Source organism: Schistocerca cancellata, chromosome 5 (assembly GCF_023864275.1).
Source record: "Schistocerca cancellata isolate TAMUIC-IGC-003103 chromosome 5, iqSchCanc2.1, whole genome shotgun sequence".
Taxonomy (NCBI): domain Eukaryota; kingdom Metazoa; phylum Arthropoda; class Insecta; order Orthoptera; family Acrididae; genus Schistocerca; species Schistocerca cancellata.
This window is the reverse complement of record NC_064630.1, coordinates 783068035-783080974: the sequence shown is the minus strand read 5'-3', so window position 1 is coordinate 783080974 and position 12940 is coordinate 783068035. Positions and strand designations below refer to the sequence as shown.

At 45.6% G+C, this 12940-nt stretch overlaps 1 protein-coding gene across 1 annotated transcript in view; it reads left to right on the top strand.

The window, feature by feature from the left end:
* Positions 1 to 12940, top strand: part of LOC126188804 (uncharacterized) — a 78375-nt gene that overhangs the window by 17037 nt on the left and 48398 nt on the right. Inside the window, exon 2 of the mRNA XM_049930417.1 lies at positions 8170 to 8499. Within this exon, the coding sequence (XP_049786374.1) occupies positions 8170 to 8499 (330 nt within the window). The remainder of the gene's footprint in view (positions 1 to 8169; positions 8500 to 12940) is intronic.

Here is a 12940-nt window from a genome sequence, read left to right as displayed (position 1 = left end):
TAGTGAATTCAGTATTATGATCAGTTAGTTTTGTAAATTTTTGTGAAATGCAAAGTACCTAATTTAAAACTTCTCGTCACATTTTCGTGGCCGCTGGTATGCACGATGATTAACCATCCTTGTGACCGAGAGCGCTGAAACAGTCCCTGTGTAGTTTCCAACATTAAGAGGCCATTAGAGCGCGGAGTTCTCCGAAAATAAGCAGACGTGACGTACGCGGCTGAGCCGAGTGCCCCCTTCCCTTATTCTTCTGCTCACGTCCCCATGTAAAGTGTTACGGCCAATTGCGTCGCCTATGCACGTAGTCGTAAAAAACGGGCAAGCTCTGTTTTTTCTGCAGACATCCCCATTGGTATGCTAGTACGTTGCCCCAGTTTTTGTCGTCGCCTTTACGAATTTTGTTACACTCGTTTAATTCCGGGCAGTGTAACAAATCGCGAAAGAGTGAAGTTTTTCCTAAAGCAGCTTTCCCTTGCATGGAGGGAAAAAGGTTTGTATTACGAGGTTGACACGTTGCAGGAATGTCGACGAAGCCAGCCGTTGTGGCCGAACGGTTCTAGGCGCTTCAGTCTGGAGCCGCGTGACCGCTACGGCCGCAGCTTCAAATCCTCCCTCGGGCATGGATATGTGTGATGTCGTTAGGTTAGTTAGGTTGAGGTTGAAATAGGTCTAAGTTCTATGTGACTGATGACCTCAGATGTTAAGTCCCATAGTGCTCAGAGCCACTTGAACCATTTGAATGTCGCCGACCTTCAAACCTCAAACACCCGAAGTCTTACGCACGTCGCACAATAATGATTACAAACTACTTCAGGCAGCGTTTATGTTCATCGAAATAAGTGTACAGAGACAGAAGTTCTAATTGCTGTTGATTATAAACTTTCAAAAATCGCCTCAATGGCATTCTTTCCGTGGGGAGTACAGGTTGACAATGATTGAACTACTTGAAATAAAATCGTCATAGCTTCTGAACGATTTTGCGCTAGGACGTTCAAACTGCACGATTCGCCGCGGGTATGATGGGAATTAGTATGCGCATGCATGGTTTGGTTTAGTGATGAAGCCAACTTTCATTTGGATTGCTTCTTCAATAAGCAAAACTGGCGCATTTGGGACATCGAGAATATGCATTTCGCTATCGAGAGGTCTCTTCATCCTCAACGCGTGACTGTGTGGTGTGCCATGTCCAGCTACGGAATAATCGATTCGATATTCCTTGATGGCACAGTGCCTACCGAACGGTAATTGAAGGTTTTGGAAGATGATTTCATCCCCATAATTTCGACAACATGTGGTTCATGTAAGACTGAGCTCGACCCCATCGAATCAGGAGAGTGTTGGATGTCCTAGAGGAGCATTTTGGGAACCGCATTCTGGCTCTTGGGGTACCCAGAGGCCACTGGCATCGGCCTCGATTGGCTGCCATACTTTCCGGATAGGAAACATTTGCTGTAACCACAAAACTACTGCTGAGCTGGAAACAGCCATTCATGAGGTTATCGACAGCATAGATGTTCCGACATTTCAGCCGGTCATGCAGAATTTCGCTATTCATCTGCGCCACATTATCGACAATGATGGCAGGGGTCCGCATGTTTTGATACTGACCTTACATAATATGACGTCTTTAGCTCACTGTGATAGCATTGACAGTGCCACAACCTACATAGCTATATTTTGTTAAGTCATGATGATGTCATGGTGATGTACTTGATGGCACTGACCTTACGTAATATTACGTCTTCAACTCATTGTGATATCATTTACAGGTTTTTCCTCTTGTTACCTCCTCTGACGTACTTGATGGCACTAACCTTACATAATATGATGTCTTTAGCTGAAGTGGAGCAATGGGGCTTCAAGCACCAGCGACGTCACAGCCTATTTCTGACGTCACAATGACGTAATGATGACGTCACAATGTCGTAATGATGACGTCACAATGATGTAATTATGACGTCACATTCACAACCTATCTATGACGTCATACTGACGTACTATGACGTCATAATGACGTCATGATGACGTAATGATGAATTACATCATAATGACATCATGATAGTATAATATTTTTATGACATACTTGGTGGACTTTTGCCAACAGCGTTGATCTTATTTCCGCATGTTTTGATACTGACCTTACATAATATGACGTCTTTAGCTCACACGTCGAGTCGACGACAGACCTGTCAGCACGTGAAGCAACATTCGTGGTCTACTCTTCACAGCTTCCAAAGGTCAAATCGCTTCAAATATCTGGTAGGAACATTAGTTACATAGTTCATCAGGATCAAACAGCGGACTGCTCACACAGTGACATCAGATAATCGGAGAGCCACAAGTGACGATTAAACTCACGAATTTACTGATAATCTCAAAGCTCCGTGTAAGGAAAACTTCTGCTCCTTGGTTGTTAACTGACCTACGTCAAATCACAAACAATGGTGCTGCTCCAAGTCATCTCAAATCACATCCAAAACAGGAAGGCCACGAAGAATACAGAAAGCTGCGAAACAGGGTCAAGGAATGCGTTCTCAAAATCAAAATAAGGCACGCTCGTTCGATTCTGTGCGGCCGATACGACACCAGCGATTCTGTGGAATAATTTCCATTGCGTGGGTCTCGGAAACTTAAAATCAGAAACTGTTTTTCAGGTCTCAGCCGGCGAACTGAATGAACTTTTCTTTTTTTAAAAGATTAGTTTACTCCTAGGCTGCAAAGAACTATCAACCACAACAATCCACAGATTGCCTAACTGACTATATTGCTCTTCAACAGTGTGAAGCAAGAAGGTGCTTAAAACATTAATGTAGGCCTGTCCTGTAATAGTGCAACGCAAAACTAGGGGTGCAAGCCTCCACCATGGAAAACACGACCACACCGTAACACCGCCGCCTCCGAATTTTACTATTGCCACTACACCAAAATGGCAGATGACGTTCACATCCTGCCATCGGCTCGCCACATTGTGTACCGTGATTCGTCACTCCACAAAACGTTTTTCCACTGTTCAATCGTCCAATGTTTACGCTTCTTACACTGAGCGAGGCACCGTTTGGTATTTACCGGCGTGATGTATGGCTTATTAGCAGCCGCTCGAGCATTAAATCCAAGTTTTCTCACCTCCCGCCTAACTGTCATAGTACTTGCAGTGTATTCTGCTGCTGTTTGCAATTCCTGTGTGATGGTCTGAATAGATGTGTGCTTATAACACATTACGATCCTCTTCAACTGTCGGCGGTCTCTGTCAGTCAACAGACGAGGTCGGCCTGTACGCTTTTGTGCTCTACATGTCCCTTCAAGTTTCCACTTCACTATCACATCGGAAACAGTGGACCTAGGTATGTTTAAGAATGTGGAAATCTCGCTACAGATGTATGACACGAGTGACACCCAAACACCCGACTACGTTCGAAGTCCGTGAGTTCCGCGGAGCGCCCCATTCTGCTCTCTCACGATGTCTAATACACTCCTGGAAATGGAAAAAAGAACACATTGACACCGGTGTGTCAGACCCACCATACTTGCTCCGGACACTGCGAGAGGGCTGTACAAGCAATGATCACACGCACGGCACAGCGGACACACCAGGAACCGCGGTGTTGGCCGTCGAATGGCGCTAGCTGCGCAGCATTTGTGCACCGCCGCCGTCAGTGTCAGCCAGTTTGCCGTGGCATACGGAGCTCCATCGCAGTCTTTAACACTGGTAGCATGCCGCGACAGCGTGGACGTGAACCGTATGTGCAGTTGACGGACTTTGAGCGAGGGCGTATAGTGGGCATGCGGGAGGCCGGGTGGACGTACCGCCGAATTGCTCAACACGTGGGGCGTAAGGTCTCCACAGTAAATCGATGTTGTCGCCAGTGGTCGGCGGAAGGTGCACGTGCCCGTCGACCTGGGACCGGACCGCAGCGACGCACGGATGCACGCCAAGACCGTAGGATCCTACGCAGTGCCGTAGGGGACCGCACCGCCACTTCCCAGCAAATTAGGGACACTGTTGCTCCTGGGGTATCGGCGAGGACCATTCGCAACCGTCTCCATGAAGCTGGGCTACGGTCCCGCACACCGTTAGGCCGTCTTCCGCTCACGCGCCAACATCGTACAGCCCGCCTCCAGTGGTGTCGCGACAGGCGTGAATGGAGGGACGAATGGAGACGTGTCGTCTTCAGCGATGAGAGTCGCTTCTGCCTTGGTGACAATGATGGTCGTATGCGTGTTTGGCGCCGTGCAGGTGAGCGCCACAATCAGGACTGCATACGACCGAGGCACACAGGGCCAACACCCGGCATCATGGTGTGGGGAGCGGATCTCCTACACTGGCCGTACACCACTGGTGATCGTCGAGGGGACACTGAATAGTGCACGGTACATCCAAACCGTCATCGAACCCATCGTTCTACCGTTCCTAGACCGGCAAGGGAACTTGCTGTTCCAACAGGACAATGCACCTCCGCATGTATCCCGTGCCACCCAACGTGCTCTAGAAGGTGTAAGTCAACTACCCTGGCCAGCAATATCTCCGGATCTGTCCCCCATTGAGCATGTTTGGGACTGGATGAAGCGTCGTCTCACGCGGTCTGCACGTCCAGCACGAACGCTGGTCCAACTGAGGCGCCAGGTGGAAATGGCATGGCAAGCCGTTCCACACGACTACATCCAGCATCTCTACGATCGTCTCCATGGGAGAATAGCAGCCTGCATTGCTGCGAAAGGTGGGTATACACTGTACTAGTGCCGACATTGTGCATGCTCTGTTGCCTGTGTCTATGTGCCTGTGGTTCTGTCAGTGTGATCATGTGATGTATCTGACCCCAGGAATGTGTCAATAAAGTTTCCCCTTCCTGGGACAATGAATTCACGATGTTCTTATTTCAATTTCCAGGAGTGTAACTACTGAGGTCGCTGATATGGAGTACCTGGCAGTAGGTGGCAGCGCAATGCATCTGATATGAAAAACTTATTTTTTGTGGGGTTTCCGGACATTTTTGATCACGTAGTGTATTTTGTAATGGAACGCATCGAAAAAGCTTATTAAGAAACTCACACTTAGTATTGGGTGGGATTGAAAATTCAGAAAATTCTCGCTCTTTGTTGCCTATTAGCTAATAACTTTCTCTCTTGTGTGACGCAAAATTAAATTTAGGAAAAAAAAACAGTAAAGACAAGAGACAAGCAAGACAGACATTTCTTCAATCCTTAGGGCCCAGCATTTCTACAGCCTTACAAGGCGTGCTTTCCTTTCTTCGAAAGAATCTATTAGCACATCTAAGTTCTTCAAACTTTTTGCTACATGGAAAATCAAAATGTCGTTGTGTAGTACTGAGAAAGCTGTTAATGCGAATAGTACCCGGAGGTTTTCTCGATATGATTACATCTATTTTCCTACTGTCTTTTAGATAAAACGAAATAGGTCTCTTTAATATTGAAGCAATTTTAACACACGCCACATAAGCGAGACTGTTTTTAGCACACATGGTCATCATTGTGTAGTTTACTTACATAGATCATACGACAGAATATAATTCACGAATAAATTTGGAATCGTCGGATTCTTCCATATAATTTATGTGATGTCCCTGTTTCTTCCCATTGCCCGTGCTAACAAACAATATTGTCATCACTAATTCTGTAACTGTTCTTGCCATTGTCAAAACTTATTCTCCTGTTAACTTCGCTAACCCTGCCAGAATCATCGGTTCAGTTATCTCGCGTTTATTCTCCTGTTAGGCGTCATTCCGTGTTCGTGCAACGCATTTTCCGCGCTATTCCCAGAATATAACTTGGGCGGCTGCTTAACTGGGACTGTACAACTGGCTATTAGTAGTGTAGCGTTCTGGCAAAAATGTGCTGTCAAAATTCCATTTTCTTGGATACACTGAGAAGACTGGCGTTCACACGTTGGGGTTTATTCGGCTAAACCCGCATAGCCCCGTCCCCTTTTGTCTGCGAGAAAGTTCTTTATTCCTAGATGTGACGGGGTTCCCCTGACAGATAAATTACATACTCTATGCACGCATTCCAAAAATCAGTTTATGCTTCGTTAAGAAATCAACTTAGAATGTGTTCAGAAACCAACCGGGATGCGTTTCCAAATCATATGAATAATGGATGGACCAACGTGCACTGGATGCTAGGTGGTTTGTGAAACAAGGTTTTCTTCAAGGGTATGAAATTGGCGCCCCCTGAAATTGCCGTCCGGGACAGATACCCCGATTAGCCCCCGCCCCCTTACTCCCTTCCACCCCTACTCCCTCCGCCCCCCCACCCCCTCCCCCACCCATAGATCCGCGCCTGCCTTCGACTATTAGGATTACTTGCTTGTTTCATTGTTCTCAACTTTTTATACCTCATTTTTCAAACAGTAGTTTCAATAGTCAATATGTTACAACACTGAGTTTCTGAGAACAAACAGTGTGATCTTTGATTGCCAGTAGTACTGTCGTTGCAGTAAACACTCTAAGCTGAGCTAGCGAGGGAGCCACATGTTGGCAACGCTACTGAACGAATGAAACTATATTGCAGAGCACGAAGACAGAAGGATGAATTGTCATTTATGATTTGGTAAAGATTAATTGGATAAGTGAAAATTGTGAGGTGAAGTATTACTGTTTTGTTTGCTTGCGGGTAATTGTGATGTGTTTGTAAAACGGAAAATTTTAGTCATTTTTTTTTCTTTATTTGTTTGGTTTAGTTAGTTAATTGTCCAGACGAGAGTAGGTAAACTTATCAGTTCACAGGGCTCGCACTCTGAAGTTATAGATTTCATCATTCTTTTACGATTTTCAGGAATTCATTACTTGACAGAGAAAAATTCGTTGTGAAAGATAATATTTTGTAATGATGATTGCCATACTCAGATAATGTGTTTCAGTTTTCGCAGTACAGTTTTTGAGAAAGGTCAATTACTTTCATTCATTTAGCAAATGCAAATTCCAGCACCGTTTCCTCACGAATGAATTATCACACTTTCTGATCATGTGTTTCGCTTCACTGCAGAGAGGAACACAGTTTCTTAAAATTTGAAGCATTATCTATAACAGTTGTGTACTCTTGCACTGCACTGTGCTAAGATTTTTTTAAAAAATTTAGCTTACTTGCTGCTGCCCAGCATACTTACACAGATGAGAAGAAAAAAAAAACATTATGCCCACCTGCTTAATAGCTTGTTCGTCCGTCTTTGGAACGAAATACAACACTGATTTAGCGTGTCAGGGATCCGACAGTTTGTTGGTGGGTTTGTGGAGATATGTGGCATTAGATGTATACGCACAGGTCATGTAATTCGCGTAAATAACGGGCCGCAGATTTGCGTACTCGGTGACGGTGCCCGATAGTGATCCAGACAGGTTCCATAGGAGTTACATTTGGTCATTGAGACATCAACGTGAGTTCCCTGTTTTTTTTTTGTCATCAGTCTACTGACTGGTTTGATGCGGCCCGCCACAAATTCCTTTCCTGAGCTAACCTCTTCATCTCAGAGTAGCACTTGCAACCTACGTCCTCAATTATTTGCTTGACGTATTCCAATCTCTTGTCTTCCTCTACAGTTTTTGCCCTCTACAGCTCCCTCTAGTACCATGGAAGTCATTCCCTCATGTCTTAGCAGATGTCCTATCATCCTGTCCCTTCTCCTTATCAGTGTTTTCCACATATTCCTTTCCTCTCCGATTCTGCGTAGAACCTCCTCATTCCTTACCTTATCAGTCTACCTAATTTTCAACATTCGTCTATAGCACCACATCTCAAATGCTTCGATTCTCTTCTGTTCCGGTTTTCCCACAGTCCATGTTTCACTACCATACAATGCTGTACTCCAGACGTACATCCTCAGAAATTTCTTCCTCAAATTAAGGCCGGTATTTGATATTGGTAGACTTATCTTGACCAGAAATGCCTTTTTTGCCATAGCGAGTTTGCTTTTGGTATCCTCCTTGCTCCGTCCGTCATTGCTTATTTTACTGCCTAGGTAGCAGAATTCTTTAACTTCATTGACTTCGTGACCATCAATCCTGATGTTAAGTTTCTCGCTGTTCTCATTTCTACTACTTCTCATTACCTTCGTCTTTCTCTGATTTACCTGTAACGCTCCTCAAACGAGTGTAACAGGGCTCTGGCACTGACACACGTACAGCTATGCAGCTGAAAGATGACATCGTCGTCGGGAAGACATCGTCGTCGGGGAAGACCTCGTCGTCGGGGAAGACATCGTCGTCGGGGAAGACATCGTCTGGGAAGATATCTTCGTTGGGGAAGACATCTTCGTCGGGGAAGACATCGTCGTCAGGGAAGACTTCGTCGTCGGGGAAGACATCGTCGTCAGGGAAGACGTCGTCGTCGGGGAAGACGTCGTCGTCGGGGAAGACGTCGTCGTCGGGGAAGACGTCGTCGTCGGGGAAGACGTCGTCTCGGGGAAGACGTCGTCGTCGGAGAAGACGTCGTCTGGGAAGACATCTTCGTCGAGGAAGACATCGTCGTCGGGGAAGACATCGTTGTCGGGCAAGACATCGTCGTCGGGGACGACATCGTCGTCGGGGAAGACATCGTCGTCGGAGAAGACATCGTTGTAGGGGAAGACGTCAAGCATAAAGGGATACTGTCGGTTACCAGCTGTCTGTGTCTCTTCGGTTACTTCCATTGGTCCCATGCAAGCGCAGCAGAGTGTCTCGTGTAGCACATAGTACTGCTGTTACCAGCCTTCGTCCGTGACGCGCTGCACGTTTCGAGCCACCGTTCACCTCCATGACGGCGTTTGTGGAGACGGCCATCGACTTAGTGTAGCAAAAATGTGATTCACCCGAAGAGCCGACACGTTTCCATTGATCGACGGTCGAATCCCGATGGTTCCATGTCCATTCTAATCCTAACTGGCGAAGTCGTTAGTTCAACATCTGCTGCGGAAATTCAAGTGCAACGTTGTACGAAGAACGGTGTGCTCCGAAACACTTGTGATTGCACCGGCGCTGTGCGCTATCGGTGGAAATGCCACAGATCACAATCTGTCCTACTTCACAGAGCAGACAAACCTCGGAAACCGACGCTCTGGAAGAGTCGTGGAAGTCCAACCATTTAGTGCCTGGTGCTAGTTTCACTGTCCTATCTCTTTGCATAGATGCCGACGAAAGTAGCACGTGAACATTCGACCAGCTTCGCCGTTTTCGAGATACACGTTCAGAGGCTATGCGTCATAATAATAGGAATCAACATGGATTCCGGAAACAGCGATTGTGTGAGACCCAACTCATGTTGTTCATGAGACCCAGAAAATATTAGATACAGGCTCCCAGGTAGATGCCATTTTCCTTGACTTCCGGAAGGCGTTGGATACAGTTCCGCACTGTCGCCTGATAAAGTAAGAGCCTACGGAATATCAGACCAGCTGTGTGGCTGGATTGAAGAGTTTTTAGCAAACAGAACACAACATATTGTTCTCAATGGAGAGACGTCTACAGACGTTAAAGTAACCTCTGCCGTGCCACAGGGGAGTGTTATGGGACCATTGCTTTTCACAATATATATAAATGACCTAGTAGATAGTGTCCGAAGTAGATAGTGTGCGAAATGCAGGAAGATCTGCAGCGGATAGGCACTTGGTGCAGGGAGTGGCAACTGACCCTTAACATAGACAAATGTAATCTATTGCGAATACATAGAAAGAAGGATTCTTTATTGTATGATTATATGATAGCGGAACAAACACTGGTATCAGTTACTTCTGTAAAATATCTGGGAGTATGCGTACGGAACGATTTGAAGTGGAATGATCATATAAAATTAATTGTTGGTAAGGCGGGTGCCATGTTGAGATTCATTGGGAGAGTCCTTAGAAAATGTAGTCCATCAACAAAGGAGGTGGCTTACAAAACACTCGTTCGACCTATACTTGAGTATTGCTCATACCAGGTCGGGTTGACAGAGGAGATAGGAGATAGAGAAGATCCAAAGAAGAGCGGCGCGTTTCGTCACAGGGTTATTTGGTAAGCGTGATAGCGTTACGGAGATGTTTAGCAAACTCAATTGTTAGACTCTTCAAGAGCGGCGCTCTGCATCGCGGTGTAGCTTGCTGTCCAGGTTTCGAGAGGGTGCGTTTCTGGATGAGGTATCGAATATATTGCTTCCGATACTTATACCTCCCGATGAGATCACGAATGTAAAATTAGAGATTCGAGTGCGCACTGAGGCTTTCCGGCAGTCGTTCTTCCCGCGAACCATACACGACTGGAACAGGAAAGGGAGGTAATGACAGTGGCACGTAAAGTGGCCTCCGCCACACACCGTTGGGTGTCTTGCGGAGTATAAATGTAGATGTAGATGTAGAATGCATCTCCCCATTTGGGGTCCATATCTTCACTAGGTTGATGCCATGTCTGTGTCTGCTCCGATTACATGCTTTTGTTCCATCGTCACGTGCTCGCAACACCACCAGATGGCATCCAAGGTCACGGTGGGCAGTGGTCATCATGTTTAAGTTTATCAGTGTATGTTCATCACTTTGAGCAGTACCGAATTTCATATGTTCAAATGAATGTGAACTAAGGGACCAAACTGCTGAGATCATCGGCCCCTAGACTTAACCACTACTTTAAACTAAAACTAACTTACTGTAAGGACAACACACACACCCAAGCCCGAGGTAGGACTCGAACCTCCTGTGGGACGGGCCGCGCAATCCGTAACATGCCGCTTCAAATCGCGCGGCCACTCCGCTCTGCAGTAGCGAGTTTCCTTTGCCACGGGGCTAACCTACAAAATTTGGCTAGCAGCAGTTACAGTACAGTCAGGACACAGTGAAACAATTCATAGTTAAAGTGTTGCTTTTCAAAATTATTGTCAGAGTCAATGGATTATATTTCTTGTCAGACAGTAATTTTTACAGCACAGAATTACATTCGCGTGTGTATTATTCAATGCTAACAAATTTGTTTAGCCAGTTGCGACTACGTAAATTTATAGGGCACTTTGTAGAAACATTTTAATTATTGATGTTTTCAAAATTCGATTAGTAACTTACAAAGCATTTTATTCTGTTATCTTGTGCGTTGGAATTGCAGGTCGCGCATTGTGACGTCATACATGGTACCACTGTTCACTGTACTGCACAATAGAATTTCCGAGAACAGCTTATTCAATGTACAGCTGCATTTTCTAATCGCTTTGAAACTGTGTAACTGCTTTTTAACTGACTTTGACAGTTTGGTCTACTCGATGTACCTGACAGCATTTTCGTAATTACATCACTTGCGTTGTTCAGGTCAACATCACAGATACACGAGACACAAAGAATAACAGTTGACTTTACTCCTGTTTCAGTTCACAAGATTAAACCTAGAAAAGTTACGTGGTAAAAAAACGCTGGGTTATCAAGGCACAAAAGTAAACAGAGTGACATTTAAATAAGTGTGGAAAAAAATCGAGTGCCGTACAGATATGGTCGCAAGTAATCAAAAAGCAATTCTTTTCCGTAAAGCAATATTTACAGATCTATCTCTGTTTTCTGTAGGTTAGAAGGCAGAAAAATATAACATTCTTACGTAAAACGAGTCTACAGGGTTGCTACAAACGATTCATTATTTTTGAAAGCTTAATGTTTTCCAAAGTATTACATGTATAAATATGATTAATGCGTGAACAGAGCGGTAAACACACCACGCTCGCATTTTGCAGTCTACAAATGTTCTCTGAGTGCCCCTCTGGTCAAACGACGCACGTCAAAGTGATTGTCAGGTTGATTCCACACCTTACGTAGCAAAGTCAATGGTAATCACAGCAGCACTGATGTGTTTCCTGGGCTGTTCCAGTTTTCACAGAAGTGAAGGTGATAAACGCACTTACTATAACCCTAAAGGAAAAAGTAATCATAGGCGAAGGTCAGCCAACCTGGGGCCGGGATGTGTGTAGGGAGGGGGGGGGGGGTGGAGGAGGGGGGAGGAGGGTATAGAGCCACATCATCTTCACCACTATGTCCAGCCCAGCTATGCGAAAGCATAGATGCTCCAATGAGGAGGTGGCCAGTCTTGTTGGAAGTGGAATTGTCGAAATCAGCAGTCAGCTGTGGAAATAACCGCACCTCCTTATCCGTCACAGTTTTATCAAAGAACAAAAACGGTCCATACAACCCCCCTTCGTCTGTGACACTGTGCACAAAACATTAACCTTCGGCGCATCTCATTCGTGAAAAACAATTGCGTGAGAATTGTCAGTGCACCCCGCCCCCCCCCCCACTCTCTCATGGTGGATCTTAACCTTTATAGATAAATGGAAGGTTGTTTCGTCGCTGATTATCAATTCCAGGAGAAATTGTGATCCTCGAGTGCTTTCTGAATTCTGACGTAAAACAGAAGGTGATGGTCATAGCATTCCGGTTTTAACCCTCGCACGAGCTGCAGAAGGTACGGTTTCAAATGTAACCGTCGTCGCAAATTCTTCCAAATAGTCTGTTGCAGTATTCCGAGTTTGTAGCTTGCGCTTACCGTTGACGTTTTTGAACTGCGTACGAAACTTTTCCACATCTTTCAGTGGGTGCATCTGGCAAACGTAGTCGACGTGTACTGTTTTGTTTATAAAGACAGCGAGTGTCCCTAACTTGTGCATACCAACGCACAATGCTCTGTTTATGCCGGCCGGAGTGGTCGTGCGGTTCTCGGTGCTACAGTCTGGAACCGCGTGACCGCCACGGTCGCAGGTTCGAATCCTGCCTCGGGCGTGGATGTGTGTGATGTCCTTAGGTTAGTTAGGTTTAAGTAGTTCTAAGTTATAGGGGACTGATGACCACAGCAGTTAAGTCCCATAGTGCTCAGAGCCATTTGCACCATTTCGCTCTGTTTATATGGCAGTCCGTTTCCGCAATTCCTTCTGAATGCACGTTACACTGTGTTAACAAATATCTCGCACATTCCAACACGCAAAAATTCTTTTCTTGTTTTGTCACCATTTTGTCAAG